Genomic DNA, 27,697 nt, shown 5'->3' with positions numbered 1-27,697 from the left:
ACACTGTCAAACCTTCTGCTCTATTGTACCTCCTTAGCTTGGTCTCTCTCAGTTGCAGATCCTGCCACCTCCACAGCTGTGTCACTCTGAAGATTCTCCTCTCCAGTTTTTCCAGTAGCTTCATGATCCATTCGTTGTTTGGACTCTGGAATGTCCTGGTCTTCTCTGTTGTCATCTGCCTGAAGAAATAAATCATGGAGAGAAAGTGAGCCCAATCACAAGTTATTTTTAAGATCGGAATTTTTTATTGAATTCAAAGAGGTGAGGACAAACAACTTAGTAATTTTGAAAACTAGTCTGTAACAAAATGCACATGTGTAAATCACCCAAGACCTAAACTAATATCAATGCCATTTATAACTTGTCAATCTAAACCTGCTATTCAAATTACACGACCAGGTAAATCACACTTGCCTTTCACTATTCAAGAATAGTTTCATCGCTGCAGTTTGAATGGAAAGGCAACATCGAATTCCTTGCCAGCCAATAAAAAGCAAGTTACAAACAGCCTCACAACTAACAGATACAGACCTCCCAAATCCATTCAAGACTGGCTGCCAGCCAAGCAGATTCCAACAACTTACATGAATATTTTACTCTTAACTAAGAAAAAGGCCAGCACGCACAACTCCAACTAAACTGGATTGTTTGTTTTATAAACAACATCTTCACCCAAAATAGAAAATGGACAAAAATACTTTAATTTGTGGAACACAATTCCTTCAATAAAAATACATTTAAACAGGTGCTTGAATAGGAATGGTTTAGAGTAATATCAGCTAAACACAGACATACAGGACCAGCTTGGATGGACAACATGGACCAGTTGGGCTGAAGGGCCTGTTTGCACCTTGCATAGGTCCATGACACAATGACATTAACATGCTTCATCGAAATGAAATGAAATGTAGCTACAGGATCCCTAGGTTAATTATTGGATCCACAAGACACACGCAGTTGCTCCAACCAGTGAAGGAGTGAGTGGGTGGATTGGCTGAGAATGAGCAGTTGATTTAAAAACTGGTCGGGACCAGCCCCTAACACATACCCTCAAGGTTTGCAGAGGTGTGGCAAATGAAACAAATGAGTCAAATTATCAGCTAATATAAGCAAGGTTTGCTCTAGGGGAGCGGCCTTATCAAGGGAAGTGCCTCGTGAGAAAAGTGTGAGTCTTTGGCTTAAGAGTGTGAGGTGGCTGAGGGAGGAGAGGAGACTAAGCCACAGTTGGGGAGAGTGAGAAGTGGTGAAGAAATGACAGGTAAACAGATTCAGGGTGATGCTTGCGTGATGTGGGAGGTCAGGGACACTGATGGACCCTCTGGCTGCTACAACTGTGGAAAGTGTATCCAGGTTCAGCTCCTGAAGGATCACGATGGGGCACTGGAGAAGCAACTGGATAACCTCAGGTTCATCCGGGAAAATGAGTTTTCCGAACAGAACCTATAGTGAGATCATTACACCGAAGATACTGGAAGAGAGAAGGGTAGTGATGATGAGGAAGGGATGGATACTTGGAGTAAAGGAGACCCTGGGGGATGCACCGCTTGAAAACAGGTTCACTCTCTTGGAAGCTGTTGGGACAGAAGACACTGCCAGTCTGAGAGGCGACAGGTCTGCAAGTCAAAAAATTGAGCTGAAGCAAAGCCAAGGAGACAAAAGGCAGGCAGAGATATGCTAGTAGGGAATTCCATAGTGAGAGGTACAGAAAGGGGTTTCTGCATCAACAGGCAGGATTTAAGGATGGTGTGTTGCCTACCAGGTGCCAGGATCCAGGACTTCATGGACCAATTGCAGGGCATCCTCAAGGGTGAAGATGAACAGTCGGAAGTAGTAGTGCATGTCGGCACAAATGACATCAGGAAGAGGAAAGAAATTCTGTAACGTGACTTCAGAGAACTCAGAAGAAGAATGAAAAGCAGGACCTCCAGGGTGGTTATCTCCGGTTTGTTTCCAGTTCCTCGTGCTGGTGAAGGCAAGAACAGGGAGATGGGGATCTGAATGTGTGGCTGAGGAGCTGGTGCAGGAAGCAGGGATTTAGATTCTTAGACCACTGGGATCTGTTTTAGAGTAAGGATGAATTGCATAAAAGGGATGGGTTGCACCTTTAACAGGTGGGGACCACATTCTGGCAGGCAGGTTTGCACCTGCTACACAGGTGTGTTTAAACTAAGTAGTTTGGGGGGGGGGGACATGAACTGGAAATATAAGGATGAAGTTAAAAGGAAAGAGAGAACAAGAAGTTAAGAAAGACAACAGAATTAACAGGGCAGAAAGCTCAGGAAGGAATCGGAGATTATGGCCAAGTGCAATAGGAATCGACGTGAAAGCGGAGGGGAGTAAATTGATTATATTTTATATATGAATGCACAAAGCATAAGAAATAAAGTGGAAGAGCTTGAGGCTCAGTTGGAAATCGGCAAGTATGATGTTGTAGGAATAACAGAAACATGGCTGCAAGAGGACCAGAACTGGGAAATGAATATTCAGGGATATACATCCTATCAATAGGCAGACAGGTAAGCAGAGGGGGTGGGCTTGCTCTGTTGGTGAGGAATTAAATTCAGACCGTTGTGACGGGTGACAAGAATCAGGAGATGTAGAGTATGTACAGTATGGATAGAACTGAGAAATTGTAAGGGCAAAAAGACCCTAAATGGGAGTTATCTACAGGTCCCCAAACAGTTGCCTGGATACAGGGTGCAAGTTGAATCAAGAGTTAAAATTGGCATGGTGCAAAGGTAATGTTATGGTTGCTATACAGGATTTCAGCATGCAGATACACTGGGTTGGTACTGGCCTCCAAGATAGAGCAGCTTGTAATAGAGCCCATCAGGGAGAAGCCAATTTTGGATTCAGTGTTGTGTAATGAACCAGATTTGATAAGGGAACTCGAGGAAAAGGAGCCATTGGGAGGTTGTGACCATAATATGGTAAGTTTTAATCTACAATTTGAGAGGGAGAAGGGAAAATTGGAAGTGTAAATATTATAGTAGAACAAAGGTGGCTATGGAGCCATGAGAGAGGAACTGGTAAAAGTTGTCTGGAAAGATACCCTAGCAGGGATGACAGTGGAACATCAATGGCAAGTATTTCTGGGAATAATAGAGAAGGTGCAAGATCAGTTCACTCCAAAGAGGAAGAAAGATTTTAAGGGGTGACTGTGGCTGACAAGGGAAGTCAAGGTCAGTATAGAAATACAAGTATAACATAACAAAGATGAGCGGGAAGCCAAAGGATTGGGAAACTTTTAAGAGCAAACGAAGATATCAAAAAAGGCAAGCCAGGGAGAAAAGACGAGGTACTAGGGCAATCCAGGGAGAAAAGACGAGGTACTAGGGCAATCCAGGGTGAAAAGACGAGGTACTAGGGCAATCCAGGGTGAAAAGACGAGGTACTAGGGCAATCCAGGGAGAAAAGACGAGGTACTAGGGCAATCCAGGGAGAAAAGACGAGGTACTAGGGCAATCCAGGGAGAAAAGACGAGGTACTAGGGCAATCCAGGGAGAAAAGACGAGGTACTAGGGCAATCCAGGGAGAAAAGACGAGGTACTAGGGCAATCCAGGGAGAAAAGACGAGGTACTAGGGCAATCCAGGGAGAAAAGACGAGGTACTAAGGCAATACAGGGAGAAAAGACGAGGTACTAATGCAATACTGGGAGAAAAGACGAGGTACAAAGGCAATACAGGGAGAAAAGACGAGGTACGAAGGCAATACAGGGAGAAAAGACGAGGTACTAAGGTAAGCCAGCCAAGAATATAAAGGAGGATAGTAAAAGCTTCTTTAGGTATGTGAAGAGGAAAAAATTAGTTAAGATAAAAGTTGGGCTCTTGAAGACAAAAATATGTGAAATTATTATGGGGAACAAGGAAATGGCAGATGAGTTGAACAGGTATCTTGAATCTGTCTTCACTAGGGAAGACACAAACAATCTCCCAGATGTAATAGCGGACAGGGGACCTGGGATAATGGAGGAACTGAAGGAAATTCACATTAAGCAGAAAATGGTGTTGAGTAGACTGACGGCTGATAAATCCCCAGGAGTTGATGGTCTGCATCCCAGGGTACTTAAGGAGGTGGCTCTGGAAAGCGTGGATGTATTGGTAATTATTTTCCAATGTTCTATGGATTCAGGTTCAGTTCCTGCAGATTGGATGGTAGCTAATGTTAGCCAACTTTTTAAAGAAAGGAGGGAAAGAGAACACAGAATTATGGACCAGTTAGCCTGACATCGGTGGTGGGGAAGATGCTGGAGTCAATTACAAAAGATGAAATAGCAGCATATTTTGATAGCAGTAACAAGATCAGTCCGAGTCAGCATGGATTTCAAAAAAATGTTCTGGAATTTTTTTGAGGATGAAAATGGACATGGGACAGTTAGTGAATGTGGTGTACCTGGACTTTCAGAAAGTCTATGATAAAGTCCCACTTAGGAGATTAATAGGTAAAATTAAAGCACATGGCTTTGGGGGTAGGGTACTGGCATGGATAGAAAATTGGTTGGCAGACAGGAAACAAAGAGCATGTGGCAGATGATATTTGTGCTCATACACCATCATGTTGAAATGTTAGGAATAACGAGATCACGCTTGAAATTGTCAGCCAGTGAAGAGAGAAGTGTTTATTGACATGTTATCAGGCTTAATATAGACACACAACATGTGACCTGGCATCATGACATCTGAAGTGCTAACCATCTCATGATGTAGCTATGTTGAGTAGGCCAGGCTTTTCAGTAGACCTATGGGTTCTGCTGAATTTCTTTGTCTCGTGGCTGCAGTGGCTAGTTGCCAGTAGATAGAAGGCTGTTGTGTCTAGCTATCACAAGATGGGAGCTGTTAGTGCTCGTTCTGCCCACTCCCTCCAAGCATACCACTACAAGCAGGGATTAATGGGTCCCTTTCAGAATGGCAGGTAGTGACTAGTGGGGTACAGGAAAGCTCGGTGCTGGACCACAGCTATTTACAATATACATTAATGATTTAGATGAGGGGATTAAAAGTAACATTAGCAAATATGCAGATGACACAAAAGCTGGCTGACAGTGTGAAATATGAAGAGGACGTGATGAGAATGCAGGGCGATAAGTGGGCAGATGAAGTTTCACGTGGATAAATGTGAGATTATCCACTTTGGTGGCAAGAATAGGAAGGCAGATTATTATCTGAATGATGTCAAGTTAGAAAAGGGGGAAGTATGAGATCTAGGTGTCCTTGTTCATTGAAAGTAAGCAAGCAGATACAGCAGGTAGTGAAGAAAGCTGAAGGCATGTTGGTGTTCATTACAAGGAGTTGTACATGGCTCTGATGAGACCACACCTGGAGTACTGTGTGCAGTTTTGGTCTCCAAATTTGAGGAAGGACATTCTTGCTATTGAGGGAGTGCAGCAAAGGTTCACAAGGTTAGTTCCCAGGATGGCAGGAATGTCATAAGTTGAAAGATTGGAGTGATGGACTTGTATGCACTGGAATTTAGAGGGATGATTGGGGATCTGACTGAAATATATTGTAGCAGGCCGCCGAACACACCATGCCTGAAGCGGCGACCTGACACTGGGAGTCTGTGGCCTACACAGCTGGCCGAGACAGGCTACGCTCTTCAAAGTCAGCGCCCAACTCAGCAGCATGTGGCTGCAGTGTCCCACTTCAATGGGCTGGCCAGCAGCAGCCAATCTGATGGAGCTAGGGAAGCAGCCACATCCGGGGATGAGAGGAACTCACTGATTGGCTGCTCCCCGGATAGCACTGAACAACCAATCCAGGAAGCGGATTGAAATGCCACCAGTAGGGTGGCATGATGATGTCAAAGATGGGCTTCTGAGCCCTTTATAAGCTGAGCTGCCAGCACAATAAACCAGTGTTGAATGGTTCCCGTAGTGTGTGTCTTTTCTTTGAGCATAACCTCTCCAGCAGTAGCAGCCACTACAATACAAATTATTAAGGGTCTGGACATCATAGAGGTAGAAAACATGTTCCCGATGTTGGGAAAGTCCAGAACCAGAGGTCATAGTTTCAGAATGAGGGGTATGCCATTTACAACAGAGTTGAGGAAAAACTTTTTCACCCAGAGAGTTGTTGATCTGTGAAATGCTCTGCCTCAGAAGACAGAGGAGGCCTATTCTCTGGATGCTTTCAAGAAAGAGTTAGATAGAGTTCTTAAATATAGCAGAGTTGAGTGATATGGGGAGAAGGCAGGAACGGGGCTACGGATTGTGGATGATCAGCCATGATCACAGTGAATGGCAGTGCTGGCTCAAAGGGCCGAACGGCCTACTCCTGCACCTATTGTCTATTGAATGAATGGACTTCAGAGATCAGCTGTATGCTCAAATGCCCCAAACATCACATAGCAATAAGGTTTACATGAAGCAAGATAAACTATTAACCCAATTGCTAAATGAGAACCAAAATCATGAAATTATACATCTTTGTTTGCAAGAAGCACGTTAAATGCTACTGATTTACAGATCAAATACTTAACAGAGATCAAGAGATTTTGCTAAATTTGAACAATTATATGCTAACTCCTGTATGAACATTAACACCACCAATTTAGATTTTTTTTTTTCCCTGAGAGGATGCAGGCCGAGAAGGAAGTAAGTTGAAATTAAGATTTCAATAAAACTTCATAAATTAATATCCATCCAAATGTGCAGGAGAAACTCAGCTGATCATATAGCATCTCTCAGAAGGATATACCTTGATGAAGGACTTAAGCCCGAAACGTTAGTTATGTATCTCTGTCTTTGCGACATAAAAGACACTGTTTACCCTGCTGAGTATCTCCAACATTGTGTCTTTACTTCAACCACAGTGTCCAAAGAATTCTGTGTATTGTACTCAACCCCACTGTCTGCAGAGTTCCATGTAAGTAACTCAAAATTGCAATAGCCTCCAATTAACATGAGAATACAGAATGAAAGAATGCAAATTTGAATTCGGCAATTCCAAAATAACAAACTCATATACCATTAGAAAACTCAGATGCCAAGCATTTACCCATCATGAAAATGACAGGGTAGTGCTTTGGCAGATTTAGAGCAAGACTCAACTGTGAATGACTTTGCATCGTGGATGATTCAAAAGATTGGAGGTGTTGTGGATTGTTGAAAGGTGTCAAAGGATATAGGCAGGATGCAAAGTTGGGCAGAAAAGTGGAGGATGGAGTTCAATCTTGGTGTGAAGTGATGCATTTTGGAAGGTCAAACTTTAAGGTAGAAAACATGGCTAATGGCAGGATTCTTAACAGTATGGAGGAACAGTGATCATGACATCCAGGTCCAAAGATCCCTCAAGCGTGCTATACAGGTACACAATCCTTTATCCGGAACCCCTGGGGGGGACAGTGTGTTCTGAATTTCGGATTGCAGCAAGCCCCCCTGAATTGTGCTGCCGCCTCCCCCGACCACGGTCCCTTGGCCACTTCCCCCGACCACGGTCCCTTGGCCACTTCCCCCGACCGCTGGTCCCCACTTGCTGTATTTTGGAGCTTTCCGGATTTTAAATGTCCGGATAAAGGATTGTGTACCTGTACAAGTATTTAGAGTGGTTAAGAAGGAGCATGGTGTGCTGGATTGGGTTCAAGAGCTGTGAGACAATATAGTAGCTTTATAAAACTCTGGTTTAGACAACACTTGCATATTGTATTGTGCAAGAAGGAAGTGGATGCTTTTGAGAAGGTGCAGCGCTGATTCACCAGGATGTTGCCTGGATGAGAAAACATGTCTTATGAAGCAAGGCTGACCGAGCTGGGGCTTTGGAGGATGAACAATGAGAGGTGACTTAATACAGGAAGATAATGAGGGGCTGAAATAGGGTACACCACCTTTTTACATGGCAACAATAGCAAATGCCAGAGGACATCTGTTTAAGGTGAGTGGAGGAAAGTTTTGGGGAGATGTCAGAGGTAAGTTTTATTTTTAAAATCAGAGTGGTGGCTCTCTGGAATGCCTTGCCAGGGATGGTGGCTGGTATAAATAAGGATTTTTAATTAACTCTTGGATAAATAATGTAAATAATGTTCTATGTACTTTTCATTCCCTGGTTGTCAATAACAGATTGACACCTTAAAGTGTACCTGTCATTAATACAATTAAAGATTTTATGCAAATTATTGCTCATTCTCTCCAAAGGATAAAGTAAACACCACATCAAAAAGCAAGAAATTGCATACTTTTGACTGCAGTCCATCATCAGGAATTTCTGTGTCCTCCCTGCCTGATTCCCCTTGTTCATCTTGCTTAGCCAGTTGATCATCTTCTAAGTTCTCAGGCATTTCTTCCTCTGACTGTTCCTGATCTTGACATTCACTTCTTTTCTCATCAGTTTCATCATTTTCATTCTGAGTTTTCTCATCAGTTTCATCTCCTGTTTGAGAATGATCTTCAGTTTGCTCTTGTTCAGTACTTTCTTCCACTGCCTGATCTTCCTCATCTGCAGGGACTTCCTTGAAATCCATTAATTTTTCTTCCATATCAAATGGATTGTCTCCTTTAATAAAATAAACAAACACATTCAAAACATTTTAAAAGTGGAAGAAGTAGACAAAAGCGATGGAATAAACAATAATTGGGGAAAATTCCATCTTTCTAACAGGAAAAGGCACATACCAGTTTCAAGGCTAAACTTCACTTCGGGCTGCGCAGTTGGCGTAGCGGTTAGTGCAACGCCTTTACAGTACAGTGATCGGCACCAAGGTTTGAACCCAATGCTGCCTTTAAGTAGGTTGTACGTTCTCCTCGTGTCTGTTAGGTTTTCTTCGGGGGACTCCAGTTTCCTCCCACCACTCAAAACGTAGATGGGGGGGTGTAGATTAATCGGGCGTAAATTAGGTGGCACGGACTCATGGGCCGAAATGATTTGTTACTGTGCTGTATGTCAAAATTTAAAACTTAAATTTAACATGTAAATCTTGCGTACAAAATTTTCACATCCAATCTCGCGCTTGATGCTGTGAAGTGGTTCATTTTGGAAGGAGTCATCAAAACAGGGAGCAGATTCTTGAAGGTAGAATCTCATGTGGATAGGGTGGTGAAGGCTTTTAGTATGCTGGCCTTTATCAATCAAAGCATAGAAGACAGGAGATGGGAGGTGATGTTGAGACTGTTCAAGGCATTGGTGAGGCCAAATTTGGAATACTGTGTGCAGTTCTGGTCACCGAATTATATGAAGGATATCAATAAGGTAGAGAGGGTACAGACAAGATTTACTAAAATGTTGACTGGGTTTCAGAATTTAGATTACAAAGGAAGATTGAGCAAATTAGGTCTTTATTCCTTGGAGCGTAAAAGGTTGAATGAGGATTTGATAGAGGTACTTAAGATTATGAGGGGGATAGATAAGAGTTGATGAGAATAGGCCATGAGTTAAGAGTTAAGGGGATAAAATTTTAGAAGTAACATGAGGGAGAACTTCTTCACTCAGAGAATGGTGGCTGAATGGAATGAGCTTCCAGGAGTAGTGGTGGGTCTAGAGGAGAGTATTTGGTTCGGTGCAGACTAAAAGGGCTGAGATTGCCGGTTTCTGTGCTGTAATTGTTATAGGCTTATATGATTAACTCTACATGTCGAATTTTGCTCATGCCACTCAAAGTTTGCCAACGTCGGGAGGCTGACAGCTAACTTCTATCAAATTTGGGGAAAAAATGGCTGACATCCATGCACTTTATTAGTCAGTGACCACCGCTTGAAGGGTTGTGAGAGTTCTTGGACATTGAAGGATTGGTGTTATTCACAGAATAACCTCATACCTAGTACTGTCATGAATAATCAGCCAGGGAATCAACACCCAGGAAGGGCACGAGTACAACACCAATTACCCAAAATTGGATTTTAGTAAATCCTCATTTATCTCAGAGTCGAACTGACCTCAAAGATTGAAAAAAAATTTACTCAACATGAAATTAGACAGACAATTGTCCTAGTTTCAGGTAACTCCTTCCCCTCCCTCTTTCCATTTCTTCTTTACCTTCCCTGATTGAGTTTACTCTCCAACTCTCCCTCTCAAACTGTGTGCTACTGTTTTCCAGCCGCAACTAGTCGGAAGAATCCCTTGTCCTGACGTCATCAAGTGGAGTGGCCTCCCAGGCAGGAGCTAGCAGGACCTCGGATTCAGTGGCATTCCCTTCCCTCCCTCCCTGGCACACAGGAGCTCCTGACGCTGACTCAGAACCCTTCCCTTGGCCGACTACCGCACACCGGACACCCCAGTGAGCTTATGCGGTTGGCTTAGGGGAGGATTCTGAGTCAGGACTCGGGCTTCGGGAACTTTATCAGGGGAGACAGGAGCCCGCTGATTCACCAGTGAGTGTTCCACCATCCTGGGAAGCCTCCCCGAGGATCAGTGGCAACAGTGGGGATGTGTTGGGGATTGGCGGCGGTTGGGAGGTCTCAGTGATCGGTGGTGGTGGTCGGGAGGTCTCTGTGATCGGCAGTGGTGTAGCAGCCAACATTTTTTGGTGAGAATTAAGCATTATTTTAATACTTAAAAAGCCTTACTTTGTTGTTTGTTGTTTAAACATTGATACAAGTGATTTGCTGTTGCTACTGGGTAGGTTTTTTTTTTAAAATGACCAGTTATCCGAAAAAAAACCATTCATTTGACATAATATTGGATAATTGGAGTTGTACTGTACTGTTAGGAACCTTCAGCCAGGGAATTAACACCCAAGGGCACAACACGTCCAATTTAAAAAAACACAAGGAATTCTGCTGTGCAATGATTTCAAATCCTCGTATTATTAAAAATATAGAAAAACTAGCCATAGAGCTTGAAATTTACAAAACAAGGATCTCTACAGCAGCCATTCTCAACTGTTTTTTCCTTCCCAGTGATACAGTCAAGTTTAGTTGGTTTCTTCTGTACTTCTCTCCAACAGACTGCATAAAAAAACCCAAAAAACTGTTTTATTCATTCCCCCCCCCCCTTTAAATCTGCTGTGGTCCCCATTGAAAATGGCTGCTCTACAGCATTTAACATTTATTGAAGACTGCCCCACAGCTAACCGACATACTCATTACCTTCTTCCACCTGGTCGTCATCACTTTTATCTCCATCTTGGTTTTCTAGATTGAGATCTTCAGGTAGATCCAAGGCCTCGACTTCTGGTTCCTTCTGTTTGCCCTGATAAGGGTCTATTTCTTTTTCGTTGTACTCACGCTAACAAAACATATGCAACCAGAGCAGATTTTAATTTAAAACTAGAAAACCCCATTAGAAGCAACTGGTCACGAGTAGGTTCAGTGCAAGTGTGACCAGATATTTTATTATTCCCCCCCACCCCCCCCCCAACAATCTAAACTACATTAGTTAAAACTGTACGTTAGCTTCTAGGACAAGCATTCGAGTCAAAGCTTACAAGTGCTGCAGCAATCATTGAATGGGACATATTTTAGCTCTCATGAGATTCAAAGTTTAAACCAGTTTACACTTTGCAAAAGTGTCTAGTGTATGTCCACTTTTTGGTTTTTGTTAATGGAATTTTTCTACAAATTTGTTCCATTACTCATTAAAATTCAGGATTTTTAAAACACTAGTTAAGAGAGGAAGTAAACTATAAGTATTCTGATTTTGCACTCTACTTTTCCATTAGCTCAATCACAGAGAAGAAAACAAGAGCTTGAAATGTGGAATCTTAAGTTGTTAGCCAAGGCACTTCATTAACTAAATACCATTCCTTGTGTGAACATATGTACTTATTCAGAAAAATGTTCCCACCTCATCCAACTGTTCATGGATTTTCTCAATGTTTTCTTCTCTCATCTCTTTTTCCTTCTCTTCCTCCTGCTGTTTTTTGGTGTCACTGTCATTTTGATTTGCTGTTTCTGTATTGTCATCTTTAGCAACGAGTTCTGACTGATCCTTCAATATTAAAAGTTAACAATTAAAATCAAAATCATTACCAGCAGAATATCCAGAGTGAACTAAACTGGTAGGGACATAGACAAATTTATGAAATTCCTGCCAAGTTGCAGTAAATCTAAATACTTGCGACTTCATAACAAATTACTGATTAATGATGAGAGAGTTCGGACATCAGTGCACTTGAAGTGTAAAGATTTCAGAATCAGAATTTACTGACGTGAAATTCAGTGTTTTGTGGCAATATCATTGTGTAGAAGTTCATATTATAACCAACTCACAATGTTGCTATAAATTAAAAAAAAAGTAATTGTGCAAGAAAAATAAGGCAGGGTCTTTGGCCTATTGATGATTCAAGAATTTGATGGCAGAGGGGAAGAAACCGTCTTTCTGCTTGTCTGGAGGCTCATGCACCATTTTCCCGATAGTAGCTGAGTGAAGAGGGCTTGGCCTGGGTGATGGGGGTCTTTGAGGATCTTTGAACATAAGAGGCTGCTTTTTTAAGCCACTGTCTAATGTAGATGTCCTCAATGGAGTTAAGTTTGTTGTCTTTGATGTCTCAGGCTGAGTTAACAACCCTCTGGAGTTTATTCTTGTCCTGAGAGTTGGCGTCTCCCGACCAGGCAGTGATGCACCCAGCCAGAATGCTCTCCACCGTACATCTGGAGAAATTCATGAGAATCTCCTCAGACACCTCACAAAGTATAGCCGCTGGCAAGCCTTCTTTGTGATTGCATTGACGTGGAAGCTGCAGGACAGATCCTCGGAGATGTTGACACCTAGAAATTTGAAGTTCTTGACCCTCTCCACTTCTGAGCCCTCGATGAGGACTGGGTCATGCTCCCGACTTCCTCCTGAAGTCCATAATCATCTCTCAGTTTTGCTGTCGTGAGCACAAGGTTGATCTCTCGCTCTCCTGTACGCTTCCTCAATGCTGTTCGTGATTCTTCCAGCAATTGTATGGTCATCAGCAAACTTGGAGATGGCATAGGAATTGTGCCCGGCCACACAGTCATGGGTGTATAATGAGTAGAGCAGTGGGCTAAGCACGCATCCCCGGGGTGCGCCTGTGTTGATAATCAGTGAGGAGGAGACGTTGTTTTCAAACTGGTCTTCCAATAAGAAAGTCAAGGATCCAGTTGCAGAGTGGGGTATAGAAGCCCAGAGTTTGTAGCTTCTCGACCAGCTTATGACACTTCAAGAAAGCATCTTTAAGAGGAGGAGTCACGTGATGGAGTAGTGGCCGGACGGTGAACTCCAGCCCTCTCCAGAAAAGTCGGGAAAAACAAGAGAAAATACAAAGGCACAGAAATACAAGTTAAAGAAAAGTGAGTATAAAGGTGGAAAGAAGATGGAGACAAAAGGAGAAAAATCAAAATCAACGGAAAGAAGAGAGGAAGAGAAGACAACGGAGGAAAAAGGTGAAGGCCTTACCTGTCCGAAGAGGCCCGCGGTGGAGAGAAGACCCCACTACCTCAGGTCGGTAGAAAGAGAACTACAACAATGGCTCACAGAGCCGAGTAAAAGTGCGCAACCGCGCATGCGCGAGGAGTCGCGCATGCGCGATGCGCATGAAAAAAAACACACCGACGGGAGGGGGGACCAGCTGGGGAGTCGATCTCCACAGCCGGCAACGACAGCTGCAGAACACCTGCAGCAAGAAGAGACCACAGAAGACAATAGAAACAAGAAAGAAGAGGAGGAAAGGGCATCAAAGAAACAACAGATGGTCAACCTAGAGGAAGAAGAAGAGGAAGAGGAAGAGTACAGGGAAATAGAAGAAGAAAAGAAAGGCAAGGTAAAGGAGGTACTTGCTCTTGTTAGAGGATACATGGAGTCATTTAAAGAATGGCAAACACAGGAATTCAATGATTTAAGAAGAAGAATAAACAACACAGAAAAGAAAATAAATAAAATGGATATGACCTTAACAGAAATGGGGAAAAAAATGGACAAGATGGAAGAACGGGCAATAGCAGCAGAAATGGAGGTAGAAGACTTAAAAAAGAAATTGGAGGAATCTAATAAAAAAACTAAAGAGACACAAGAATTACTAGCCCAAAAAATAGATATAATGGAAAATTATAACAGAAGAAATAACATAAAGATAGTGGGCCTTAAGGAAGATGTAGAAGGCAAGAATATGAGGGAGTTTATAAAAGAATGGATCCCTAAGGCCCTAGGATGTCCAGAACTACAGCAAGAAATGGAAATAGAAAGGGCACACAGAGCATTGGCCCCTAAACCACAACCACAACAAAAACCAAGATCTATTGTAGTAAAATTCCTAAGATATACTACAAGAGAAAAGGTACTGGAGAAGACAATGGAAAAAGTAAGAGAGGGCAACAAACCACTGGAGTATAAAGGGCAAAAAATCTTCATTTATCCAGATATAAGCTTTGAACTCCTAAAGAAGAGAAAAGAGTTCAATGCAGCAAAAGCGATTTTATGGAAGAAAGGATATAAATTTACACTGAAGCATCCTGCGGTATTGAAAATATTTATTCCAGGACAACAAAACAGACTACTCTCGGATCCAGAAGAAGCACGAAAATTTGCAGAACAATTACAAAAATAGACTGAGGGATGAAGACGGGTAATGAGAGCAAAAATTATCACGATTGATATGTATGTGGGTAAAGACAAAAATAGACTGAGGGATGAAGACGGGTAAGGAGGGTAAAAATGACCACGATTGATATGTATGCGGGTAAAGAGGTATAAGAGTGAATAGAGACAATGGGCATATGTGAAAGTATCTGTAATTAGAGGAAAACATAGAGAGTATAGACAAGAATTAATAAGGGAAGGTAATGGAATAGAGAGAATAAGGAGGGAACTAAAAGAGTGACCTTTGTGACATATAAAAAACGAAATCTTTTCTGGGGGGGGCTGGGTGGGGGAAAAGAGCGGTCACTGCAAAATCAGTTGACGCTTGCGAGTGGATTCGCAAATCCAAATGGAGAGGGGAGATGTGGTTGTCCGACAAGGGATAAAGGGCAACTCAGGAGGGGAAGGGGAGATTGGGGATAAAGAAGATAGAAATAGGAGAATAAGGAAAATGTTGGATGTTGTAGGAATGTTGTCTGGTAAAGAGTTGAAAATAAGAAAACAGAAATGGAAAAGGAGGAAAGGTAATGATGGAAAAACGGAAAGAGAAGATAAACAAAATATAAAATGGCTACGCTGAACTATATGACTCTAAATATTAATGGAATACATAACCAAATTAAAAGGAAGAAACTACTAAATTTACTGAAAAAGGAAAAAATAGATATAGCATTTGTCCAAGAAACACACTTAACTGAATTGGAGCACAAGAAATTAAAGAGAGATTGGGTAGGACATGTAACAGCAGCATCGTATAATTCAAAAGCAAGAGGAGTGGCTATATTAATTAGCAAAAATGTGCCATTTAAAATAGAAGAGGAAATAATAGATCCAGCAGGGAGATATGTTATGATAAAATGTCAGATATATTCAGAGCTTTGGAATCTACTTAATATATATTCACCTAACGAAGAAGATCAAAAGTTTATGCAAGATATCTTTTTGAAGGTAGCTAATACGCAAGGGAACATACTAATAGGAGGGGATTTCAATCTGAATTTGGATCCAAATATGGATAAAACGGGGAAAAAAATTAACAGGAAGAACAAAGTAACCAAATTTATAATTAAATCAATGCAAGAAATGAAACTTGTGGACATATGGAGGAAACAAAACCCAAAAGAAAAGGAATACTCATACTACTCGACTAGACATAAAACATACTCAAGGATAGACCTATTCCTGTTATCAGCCCACATACAAGGGAGAGTTAGGAAAACGGAATATAAAGCTAGACTATTATCGGACCACTCACCCCTGTTATTGGCAATAGAGCTAGAAGACATCCCTCCAAGAATGTATAGATGGAGATTAAACCCCATGCTACTTAAAAGACAGGATTTTAGAGAATTTATTGAAAAACAATTAAAAATGTACTTTGAAGTAAATACGGAATCAGTGGAAGATAAGTTTATACTATGGGACGCAATGAAAGCATTCATTAGAGGGCAAATAATAAGTTATGCAACCAAGATGAAGAAGGACTATAATCAGGAAAAAGAGCAGTTGGAAAGGGAAATAATAAACATAGAAAAAAAATTAGCAATAAAGGAAGATACAACCAAAAGAAGAGAATTGGCGGATAAAAAAATAAAATATGAAACATTACAAACATATAAGGTGGAGAAGAATATAATGAAGACAAAACAGAAATATTATGAACTAGGGGAAAAAACACACAAAATCCTAGCATGGCAGCTTAAGACAGAGCAAACTAAGAAAATGGTATTGGCAACAAGGAAAAAAGACAAACAAATTACATATAATCCAAAAGAAATTAAGGAAAACTTCAGAGAATTCTATGAACAATTATACCGAACCGAAAACGAAGGGAAAGAAGGGAAAATAGATGAATTTTTGACTAAAATTGAACTTCCAAAACTACAAATAGAGGAACAAAATAAATTAACAGAACCATTTGGAACAGTAGAAATACAAGAGATAATAAAAAATTTACCAAATAATAAGACACCAGGAGAGGATGGACTCCCAATAGAATTCTACAAAACATTTAAAGACCTAATAATACCGCCCCTCCTGGATGTAATCAACCAGATTGATGAGACACAAAACTTACCAGATTCATGTAAAACAGCAATAATTACAGTGATACTAAAACAAGGGAAAGATCCACTCTCACCAGCGTCATATAGACCAATATCTCTGCTAAACACAGATTATAAGATAATAGCTAAACTATTAGCGAACAGATTAGCAGAACAGGTACCGAAAATGGTAAATTTAGACCAAACTGGATTTATCAAAAAAAGACGCACAACAGACAATATTTGTAAATTTATTAACTTAATTCATGCAGTAGAAGGAAATAAAGCACCGGCAGTAGCAGTTGCTTTAGACGCAGAGAAGGCCTTCGACAGAGTAGAATGGAATTACTTGTTCAAAGTATTGCAAAAATTCAGTTTACCGGAGAAGTATATTAATTGGATTAAAGCATTATATAAGGGACCGTTAGCGAAAGTGACAGTAAATGGACATGTATCAAAGCAATTTAACTTAAGCAGGTCAACGCGGCAGGGATGCCCACTATCACCATTATTGTTTGCGCTAGCTATAGAACCACTAGCAGAATCGATAAGAAGAGATAATAATATAAAAGGAATAAAAATAAAAGACAGGGAATATAAAATCAGTCTGTTTGCGGATGATGTGATAGTGTACTTAACAGAACCAGAACTATCAATAAAAGAACTATATAAGAAATTGAAGGAATATGGAGAAGTGTCGGGATACAAGATAAACGTAAATAAAAGTGAAGCAATGCCTATGAATAACGCGGATTTCTCAAAATTTAAGGAGGAATCCCCATTCAGATGGCAAACGCAGGCAATAAGATACCTAGGTGTGCAAATAAACAAAAATCTAGGCCAATTATATAAACTCAATTACAATCCACTAATGAAAAAATTACAGGACGATTTAGAGCATTGGAAAGAGCTACCACTAACACTGATAGGAAGGATAAACTGTATTAAAATGAACATTTTTCCAAGGATACTATACTTATTTCAGGCATTGCCAATACAACTGACAGAAAAATTCTTCAAAGAGTTAAAGAAAATAATAAGGAGATTTTTATGGAGAGGGGGGAAACCGAGGATAGCACTAGACAAATTAACAGAATGGTATAAACAAGGAGGCTTACAATTGCCAAACTTCAAAAATTATTATAGAGCCGCACAATTAAGGTACCTATCAGATTTTTATCAAACAAGGGAAAAACCAGACTGGACGAGACTAGAATTAGATAAAATAGGGGAAAAGATACCTGAACACATATTATATAAATGGGACGAAAAATTGGTACAACATAGAACTTCTCCAGTATTACACCATCTCCTCAATATATGGAAGAAGATTCATGTAGAAAGAAATAAAATAAATTACCAAATACCAAAACTAATATTGACGCAAAATAAGCTACTCCCTTTTACAATAGACAACCTTGCCTTTAGAAAATGGGAAAAAAAAGGGATTAAAAGAATAGAAAATTGTTTTTCAGGAAGTAGATTCTTATCCTTTGAACAAATGAGAGATAAGTACAATATAACGGGAGATACAGCGATGGCATATTACCAACTGAGATCCTACTTGAAAGATAAATTAGGAAGCAACTTGAGTTTACCAGAGGGAAGTAACCTTGAATATGTGATTACAGATACAATGTTAATCAAAAGATTTATAAAAAATATGTATATTAAACTGCAAGAAAAGGAAAATGAGGAAACAAATGGTAAAACTAAACAAAAATGGGAACAAGATTTAAATATAAAGATAAAAAAGGAAACATGGGAGAAGTTATGCTCTGGAACGATGAGAAATACAATAAATACGAGGCTGCGTATGATACAATATAATTGGTTACACAGACTATACATTACACCGCAAAAGTTAAATAAATGGGACCCAACAGTATCTGATAGATGTTTTCGATGTTAAAAAGGAAGGGGAACAACAATTCATGCAATCTGGACATGTGAGAGAGTAGAAAAATTTTGGGATGATCTCAATCAGATATTAAATAAAATAACAGAAAACAATATACCAAAGAATCCAGAGATCTTTCTCCTAAGTAACATAAAAAATAAAGAATTTGGAATTGACTTGGAGGATGCACAAAAAAGATTTGTTAAGATAGCCCTAGCTGTAGCAAAAAAATGTATTATGTCAACATGGAAATTGGAAGATAATTTGAAAATACAACAATGGTATATAGAAATGAATAAATGTATTCCATTAGAAAAAATAACATATAGTTTAAGAAATAATATTGAAATATTCGAACAAGTATGGGAGCCTTACATTAAATACAATAGCGAAAACCTACCGGGAACAAACATTACCTAAGTTGATGGAAGGAGAAGAAAAGAAAAGAATGGACTCAGTAGAATTTCTGGTGTATTTTTGTTGAATGACAACATTGTCTAACTGAATTAATGCAACCTAGATTGTATAACTAAAATGGATGAGAGGCGGGGGGATGGGGGGGTGGCTTGGGAGGAGGGAGGGAGAAAAAGTCACTGTAAATGTGTGGAAAAGAAAAAGTGTATATCATGGCTATTGTGATTTATGGTGTGAAAAATAAAAAATTTAAAAAAAAAAGCATCTTTAATATAATCAATCAGCTTTCATCTGAAGTCAGAAAAATGCAGTAACATTCCACAAGAAGGACTGTTATTGTTTTCTTGTCAGGGGTTGAACACAGAATTGGAGTAGCTTCGGAAAGGGTGGCTTCATTGCTGTTTCTCTTTGTCAAGAGAGAGCAGTACTGCTGTAGCAATTTTAATGGTCACATTTGACTAAAAGAAACCAGGATCATTCTTGCAGTTGAATAATAACTATTCTGGTGTTTTTTTCTTTTAACCCTTGCTTGGGTTTGTGCAAGCATTGAAGAAATCATGTTCCAAAACCTCGACACAAGAGAAGGCAATTGAGAAATAATTCCGAGAAAGAAACATTTCTCTGAAAGCAACTCAACAGGAATTTGTGAGTTTTGAGACATCCGATGACTCAGTTTTTCAACTGTGTAATTACTTCTGAACATCAATTTAAAGATTCTAAATTTCAACACAAGATGTTTAAGACTGAACTTTGAAACATCTCTTCAGAACTGTGCCCGAGTTGAAATAGTTTGGGATCTACCCCACACACACACACACACACACACACACACACACACACACACACACACACACACACACATTTGCGCAGGGATTAAGTTTAGAGTTAAGCCAGAAATGGTGAATTTCTATTGCTGCTGGTCTAGGTTGTAATACTGGGACTTGATAACATATTTCCATTGCTTTACTGACAAAATGAGGAACATTTCAGTTAAAAAAAAACTATACTAAAACCCCTATAACAAATATAAATCAAGAAAACCAGGCTTGTAGTCTGAGAAACAAAAAATTAATGTTCATTTGAATTGAAAATGTGGATTTCCAAATCATGTACAGTAAAATAATCTTTGGTGCTTCTGTTCATTAAATGGATTAGGAATGCAGTGAACCTCTGATACAAAGAGGGAATCATTTTTCATTTCAAATCTGATGGTTTTAAAAAATAATATTCAAATGTAAATTTACACTGAAGTGAAAAATAGATTCCACTCAGATTTACAGATGTTTGATATCTTACCACATCCATCCCAGGTCCACTTTCTTCAACCTTATCACTAGTATTGTCAATGTCATTGTCGTCATCGCCCCAAAGTCTTTCATCCAGTTTGTCAGCTTCAGCATCTCCCAGGTCACCCATCTGCTTATCAAGCTCTTCTTCATCACCATCACCATCTGATTTTTCATCATCATCCTTCTCTCCTGTTGAAAAATAATTCAGCTGCTTAAATATCAACTGCATTGCTGGTCATTGCTACTCCTTTAGAAACAGTACTAACCGACATCATATTGTTACCAATTTGATGGCAGAGCATGTAGTCCATTTTAAGCAAACCAAACAGTTTGCCAGAGGAACTCAGCAAATCAAGCAGTGGAGGGAGAAAAAGAATTATTAACATTTTGAGCCAAAACTTATCATCTGGACTGAAGGAAGATAGAACAGAAGCAGTAAAGAGAACAGTGTAGGAGGGCTGAGGCAGGAGGCCTCGCATGGAATTAGCCAATCAGGCACCTTCCTCAGTCCCGAAGAAACATCAACCCTTCCACATCAACCATTCTTTTCCTCCCACTAATGCTGCTCAACCCTTCAGATTCCAGCAGTCTCCTAGGTGTCTCCATTTAAAACAAATAGGTCAAGTGGGAATTCATCATTTAAAAAAAAACCAAGCAGAATATTTGTTTACTTAGGTATAAAGTGCTATTGTACTCAAGACTGCTTCCTCGTTGGAGTCCAACTCCAATTAGCTGTGAATTGTTGCAAGATCCTGATTGTACAATTCTATGATCAATTTCAATAGCCTCAAATAGAAAACCTAGAAGTAACAAAAAATGTAATAACTTTAAGATTCCATCACCTACAAATGTCTAGAAAATTGAGTGCAGCTGTGTGAAAGTTGCTATTCGGTACTTACGATGAACTATCAAACATTGTGCAAGCGACACTAGCAGAGCTTGTGGATCCTAGCACTCACGTTTCTGAGTTCCATCCCAAATAATTTTCATAAATCTCCAGCTTTCTGGACCAAATCAATACTTAACATGTGATTCTTTGACCAATCTTTCTATTCTCTTTGGAAATTTTAAAGAGTTCAAATTTTCCTCATATTATATCTTCACAACCAACCTTGTTCTTTGGGTTCTCCATCATGCAACTTCCCCTCAAAATCCTCAGACATTTCTATGGCATTTTCTTCATCTTTAATATCTGGCTTATTTTCTGGGTCTTCTTTCTTTCCTTGGTCTTTGCAGAAAGTATCTTCTACCTGAACAGAGGAAAACCACAAATATTTCAATGAAGATGCCAAACCAGTCACCCAATTCAACAAAATTCTTTTCAAATGTTATTTGAAGGGAAATTCAGATTCAAATTAAGATAAATTGCAGGAATGTTGGAGAAAGGAGGCAGCAGATGTTCGAGAAGTGAGAAGCAAAACAAATGGCCATAGAATTAAGTTGATATGTAGACAATTTTCCTTCAAGGAGCAGATGTTTCTTTTCATCTGAGAAATACATTTAGAATTGAAATATAAATGATCTTCTGCATGTACACTGAGCAATTGAAATAAACCTCAAATTTTCACTCTACCTCAAGACTACATGGTTAAGAGTGTGGTGTTCAGGACCGAAATCATTCATTTATTACAATTTCAAATTGTCCAATTTTCAATCCCTTTTGATATCCTATAGTACTTTCATCTGATATGCAGGCAACAAAAAATGTAAATATAAAAATACTTTACTTTCTTTGAATAGTTTTCAAGTTAATCCAAAATCCAAATACTGCACTTCAGTTTTGCTTTCATCCCAACAGTTTCAATTCACTGAATTGGATCCTAGTGCAATTCTCATATCAAGCTCTTCACTAAAACCATGAACTCTGGTCAGACATGTATCACAGCCAAAAATTTAAATCTTGGGTATATAGCACAGTATTACTACACAGGTTTTTACAGCAGAGGTTACTAGATGTTATTAAAAATGTAAAATCTAGGTAGTTTCCTCCTTCCCAAGTCATTGATACACTACTTCTAATTTGTCAAGATAAATTAATAACGGTCAGGTTATGTTTTGTATTATGCAGCAGTCACGTTATTACCATCTTAACAGATCTCTCAAGAACCTCTAATTACAAAAGGTAAGCCACACTGAATATCAATAAATTAAAATTTACTGTTTAATTACAATGAAATATTTGATAGAATAAAACACCTTCAATCTTATGCACAATATACTGTGCAGGAATTTTAAATGCACAGAAAACAAACTTAAGTTTTTATGCCATTGATTAACCAATTTTTTAAAAAAGGATATTTCTTGGTGGCAACAGAAACAACTAAAGCAAAGAACCATTGTATAGATCAGATTTGTACCAGATCTTTTTTGAAATGTGCAGTATGCGAAGGTTGTGGAAACGTACCTGGTCTTCATTTTCTATCTTGTCACTAACATCCTTCATCCCTTCACCTTCTCCAATCCCACCTCCCTCATTATCATGGAATTGGGTCGAACCTTCTCCCATTGCATCCTCCATTAATTCTTTGGGAAGGCAGAATCCCTGGCAATAAGAGAAGTCTCTCATCATTACACCGTCACCTCACATCACCTCAAAAAACCATCACATAAAAACACACATTACAGTCTTGCTCCCCCATCGACACTGAAAATTCACCTGGTCCACCAAATTTGAAACCTTGCTACAATGAAACCAAACTCCACAAAACAAGAAAGACAAATTCCTCAGTGTTTGTGGCTAACTTATAAGAAAATCAAAAGCATTTTTAAAAGATTCTAATTTCATTTTGAAAAGATGAAGAAAAATTAATCAAAATGCCACTTCAATTTCCTCCCCAACCCCGACCCATGACCAATACAAGATTTAAAAAAAAAAAAAAATTTTGTATATATATATTTATGACTTTAATTTCATGTGGAAAGAGCAGATACAGGCCGGAGACGGCCACTTTTTTTAATAAATAGAAATAATTAAAAACAACTTAGAAGTATAAATCCCTTTTAGGGAAAAGCACAAGAAACATAACTGCTTCAATATACCTGCACAGCAAGGTCTGTAAATAAATTAGCCAAAATAGACAGTAACTTTCCAGTGCTCCTGTGAGTCATGATGCAAACTGTGAGGTAGTACAGGACAAGTTCAGCATAGGAAGTCAACATGGGAAGAAATCGCACAATGCTACGACAGTTTTGATTGAATGCCTGAGGAAGAAATTTTTAAAAAGAAACTTAGCTCCAACTCCACAACATTTTGGCTCTAATACAATACTACTAAATAAACCAAATAATGGTTATGCTTATTCCAGGAAATGAAAAAGATAGGTCTACCTCATTATAAATTTTTATTGTATTGGAATAGACGAGCAAACTTTTGAAATCCCAGCTCTACATGGTGGTGGCAAATTTGCAGGGGATTTTCTCTGGTCCTAGTAACTTGCCACATATACTGCAGATAAATGGACTATGGAAATTCTGAGCAGAGCTGGTTACAGTCATATCAATTAGTCAACTGAAGCTACAACCTCTACAGGAAACGCATTAAATTTTCCAGTCACCTGTTGCTTCAGGACAAGAGTGAAAAGTATTCCCAACTAAAGAATATATAACAATTATTTGTTAAATAATAAAATTATTAATGGTTCAAGTTTCAGTGTTGCATCTCGACCATGGAAATTAAGAATCAGTTTTAAAACTAATGATATGCAAGGTCATTAATAGGATTGATAGTGGGGGAAAACCTTTCCACTTTGATGATAAAAGGGTTCACAATCAGAGGGCAAAAGGTTGAGATGACGCACAAGATATTTGGAAGGTTTTGGGGGGGGGGGGAAAATTGGTTTTCAGCCAGTGGTTGAAATCGACATAAGAGGTTGGGAGGAGTCAGGTATTCTGAAGTTGAACACTTGAAACTCCATTGCATTAGAAGTCTATGGGCCAACACTGCTAATCTGGATTGGTATATTTAATTATGGACTTCAGTAAGGCCTTCGATAAGGTTCTGCTTGGGAGGTTAGTTAGGAAGGCTAAGTCCCTGGGTATTAATTTGGAGATAGTCAAATGAATTCAACAGTGGCTGGAAGGAAGGTGCCAGGGAGTAGTAGTAAATAATTGTTTGTCAGGATGGAGGCCAGTGACAAGCGGTGTACCTCAGGGTTCGGTATTGGGACCGTTGCTGTTTGTCATATATATATTAATGATCTGGAGGATGGGGTGGTAAATTGGATTAGTTAATATGCAAATAATACTAAACTAGGGGGAATTGTGGATGATGAGGCTTTTCAAAGATTGCAGAGAGATTTAAACTGCTTAGAGGAGTGGGCAGAAAGATGGAAGATGGAATTTAATGCTGATAAGTGTGAGGTGCTTCAATTTGGAAAGAATAATCAAAGCAAGACATATGTGGTAAATGGGAGGGCATTGAAGAATGCGGTGGAGCAGAAAGATCTAGGAATCTAGGTGCATTTTTCCCTGAAGGTAGGAGCGCATGTGGATAGGGTGGTGAAGAAGGCCTTTAGTATGCTTGCCTATATAAATCAGTGCATAGAATATAGGAGTTGGGAAGTAATGATGAAACTGTACAAGGCATTGGTGAGGCCAAATTTAGAGTACTGTGTGCAGTTCTGGTCACCAATTTATAGGAAGGATACTAACAAGATAGAGAGAGTGCAGAGAAAATTTACAAAAATGTTGCCTGGGTTTCAGCATCTGGAATACAAGGAAAGATTGAGCAAATTAGGTCTTTATTCCTTGGAATGTAGAAGGCTGAGAGGGGATTTTATAGAGGTGTTTAAGATAATGAGAGGGATAGATAGAATTGATGTGGAAAGGCTTTTCCCATTGAGAGTAGGAGAGATGGATACAAGAGGTCATGGGTTGAGAGTTGACAGGCAAAGGTTTAGGATTAACATGAGCGGGAACTTCTTTACTCAGAGTGTGGTTACTGTGTGGAATGGGCCTCCGGGAAAGGTGGTGGAGGCACGGTCAATTTTGTCATTTAAGAAAGAGCTGGATAAGTATATGGATGGGAGGGGGATGGAGGGATATGGGCAGAGTGCCGGTAAAGTGGGATTAGAGGAGGGTACTTGGATCAGTGCGGACTAGAAGGGCCAAATTGGTCTGTTTCCATGCTCTAATTGTTATATATGGTTATATTATATGTTTATAATTATTTGATGGCTGGTATGGACACAAGTGGGCTGAGAGGAACTATTTCTATCCTTTACGATTCCACGACCATTAATCTGATTGGCAAAAATAATTTATTTAACTGATTACACATAATTAAGACTTTTTCAACAAAAATAATCCAAAAAGTTGTTTACTTTAGCTTGTATCTGGTATGGGCAGCTAAGCAACTGACCTGGTATTCTTCCACTCTGCACTCCTGACGATAATCTATCAGCTTTTTCAGAAGGTCATAAACCACAGCAGTGACTTTCTTCAGGTTTAAGGAAGAGATGTCATTCGCCAATTGATGCTCCAAAAATTCATTTAAATATCCAGACTGAACAGAGTACGCTTTCACCTCATCTTCATTGCCTACAGTCCATTAAAATGTCATTAACATGCAGTGACTGGTAACAGGTTGCAATGCATTTTAAGCAAGTATACCACAACATGGATGTAACTAAACAAATTATGTAGAATGAACTCGATATATATTCTTAAGATATAGCCAGTGTACAAAACAAAGTGAACCTGTATGGCCTATAGGCTCAACTGTTGTAAATTATACCTAGTTAAACAGGAAAGCCTGCAGATGCTGGGATTGTAGAAACTCTTAACAGGAAGTTTGCAGAAACCTTGATGTCCAAAAACGTTGGTTTGAACTAGACTTCCTGCAGATGCTGCGTGACCAGTTAAGTTTCTCCAGCGCTTGTGTATTGCATAGAATAATACCAAACTCTGTTGGCTCCAGGATGCCTTTCGAAAAAGGCTACATCGCCTTTTGAGCATTCCATAATACAGTGAGGAACTGAAGATTCAAAGCTTAGGTGGTGACAGGTGAAGTCATAATTCACGTTATATTGCATCTTACTTTCTCTCATCTTCTACTAACATTCACAAATCTAAAAGTAGCAATGCTAAAAGACAAAATACTACCAGTGATTTGCTCTTGTTCCGTTTCTTCCTTCTGCCCTTTCACTATGGCCTGCACAGCGCAAAGCACTGTGTTAATAACTGGCTCCACTAGCAGAGAGAAATCCATCGCTGAATCCATGCTAGAATCTTGAATTTAAAGAACATACAACAAGTCATAATGTGAACCATAGCAGATTAAATTTGATGTAAACAGATGTTTCACTTATGCACACATTTCATTCTTACCATGAAAAGTTAGATTCTGGAGTTCTTTTTCCCATGTTGTAAATTCAGTCACTGCACAATTGGCTTCCTCCTTGATGTATTCCAGACTCTTGAATAATGCTGGACAGCAATAGTGTTTTGAATCAACAACTGTAAAAGCAGCCTGCACATCTTGCAATTGAATTATGATCCTACGTAGGCAACCAATGCCTGATGAACAAGCTTCAAAACATGTCCTGCCAAAACAAAAAAAAAATCACATTGTTTCCACTCAGTACTAATGGTTTAAATGAACCAGAATTCTGAAAAATTTTTCCTCCCCTTCCATCCATATTGTAAGTTACAAACTTCCTCAAAATATTTGTGATTTATCTCTGAGCGATAAAGTCCAGGTCCAAACATGTTCTGAATTGAACATCCAAACCCTGCAGAGGCAGGAAAACATTGCTCCTCACCCTCTACTGACTGCATGATTTTCCTTCACAATATTCAAAGCAGGAGCTACAGGCAAGGCCCTTCGGTTTGCACAATTCATATTATTTCATAGTATTCAGTCCCTAACTGGCATCTCAGCAAAACAAGTTGGTTTTGCCCTGGAAATTTTTTTTAAATTTTGCAATTAAAAAAAACATACCTCCATGATTATGTGTTAAGTATGGGGTAGTACTGGGTCTTTTGAGGAGCATTAATGCAATAAGGCCGCAGGGCCTGATAGGATATATCCCAGGTTTCTGAAAGAGGCAATTAAGGAGATTGTTGGGGCCTTGAAGATAATAGAAAGGCTAATGGTATACCTTTGATCAAAAAGAAAACTAGGGACAATCCAGGATATTGTAGGCCACTCAGCCTCATCAGTGGTAGGGAAACAACTGGAAAGGATACTGGTGGATAAGATGTATGCACATTTGGAAAGTCATGGTCAGATTTGGCCCAGTCAATGTCTTTTATAAGGTCCAGTTTTCTATTTCTTTTGAATTTCTTTCTTTACTTTTTAGTGTTTTCTTTGAATGGCGCTGCCATTGTGATTTCTTTTCATTATAGGTCTTGATAGGGGTCGTGTGCCCCAAAATAAGTTTTTGGAATGTATTTGCTGTGGTGGATGGGGGGATTGGGACAAATACAGACTTTGGGTATGCATCTATGAAAACTACAATATTCAAAAAAAAAAAGGCAGGCTATACTTTATCAATTGGTTAGTCTTTTCGAAGAGGTAACAAAGATGGTTAACAAGGATAGGGCAGTGGATGTTACCGACATGGACTTTAGTAAGGCA

General features: G+C 39.4%; 1 protein-coding gene across 1 annotated transcript in view; it reads right to left on the bottom strand.

Moving 5' to 3' along the window:
* The window catches only part of mdn1 (midasin AAA ATPase 1), a 228,121-nt gene that overhangs the window by 30,692 nt on the left and 169,732 nt on the right, over nt 1–27,697 (bottom strand). Inside the window, exons 80-90 of the mRNA XM_069887323.1 lie at nt 26,446–26,660; nt 26,221–26,346; nt 25,478–25,656; nt 23,158–23,319; nt 22,523–22,660; nt 21,230–21,368; nt 20,126–20,307; nt 11,714–11,857; nt 11,017–11,155; nt 8,172–8,488; nt 30–179 (exon numbers count right to left, since the gene is read on the bottom strand). Coding sequence (XP_069743424.1) covers nt 30–179; nt 8,172–8,488; nt 11,017–11,155; nt 11,714–11,857; nt 20,126–20,307; nt 21,230–21,368; nt 22,523–22,660; nt 23,158–23,319; nt 25,478–25,656; nt 26,221–26,346; nt 26,446–26,660 — 1,891 coding nt within the window. The remainder of the gene's footprint in view (nt 1–29; nt 180–8,171; nt 8,489–11,016; nt 11,156–11,713; nt 11,858–20,125; nt 20,308–21,229; nt 21,369–22,522; nt 22,661–23,157; nt 23,320–25,477; nt 25,657–26,220; nt 26,347–26,445; nt 26,661–27,697) is intronic.

The sequence above is a fragment of the Narcine bancroftii genome, chromosome 6, assembly GCF_036971445.1.
Source record: "Narcine bancroftii isolate sNarBan1 chromosome 6, sNarBan1.hap1, whole genome shotgun sequence".
Taxonomy (NCBI): Eukaryota; Metazoa; Chordata; class Chondrichthyes; order Torpediniformes; family Narcinidae; genus Narcine; species Narcine bancroftii.
The sequence above is the reverse complement of the archived record's forward strand: the minus strand, read 5'-3'. Positions and strand labels throughout refer to the sequence as shown.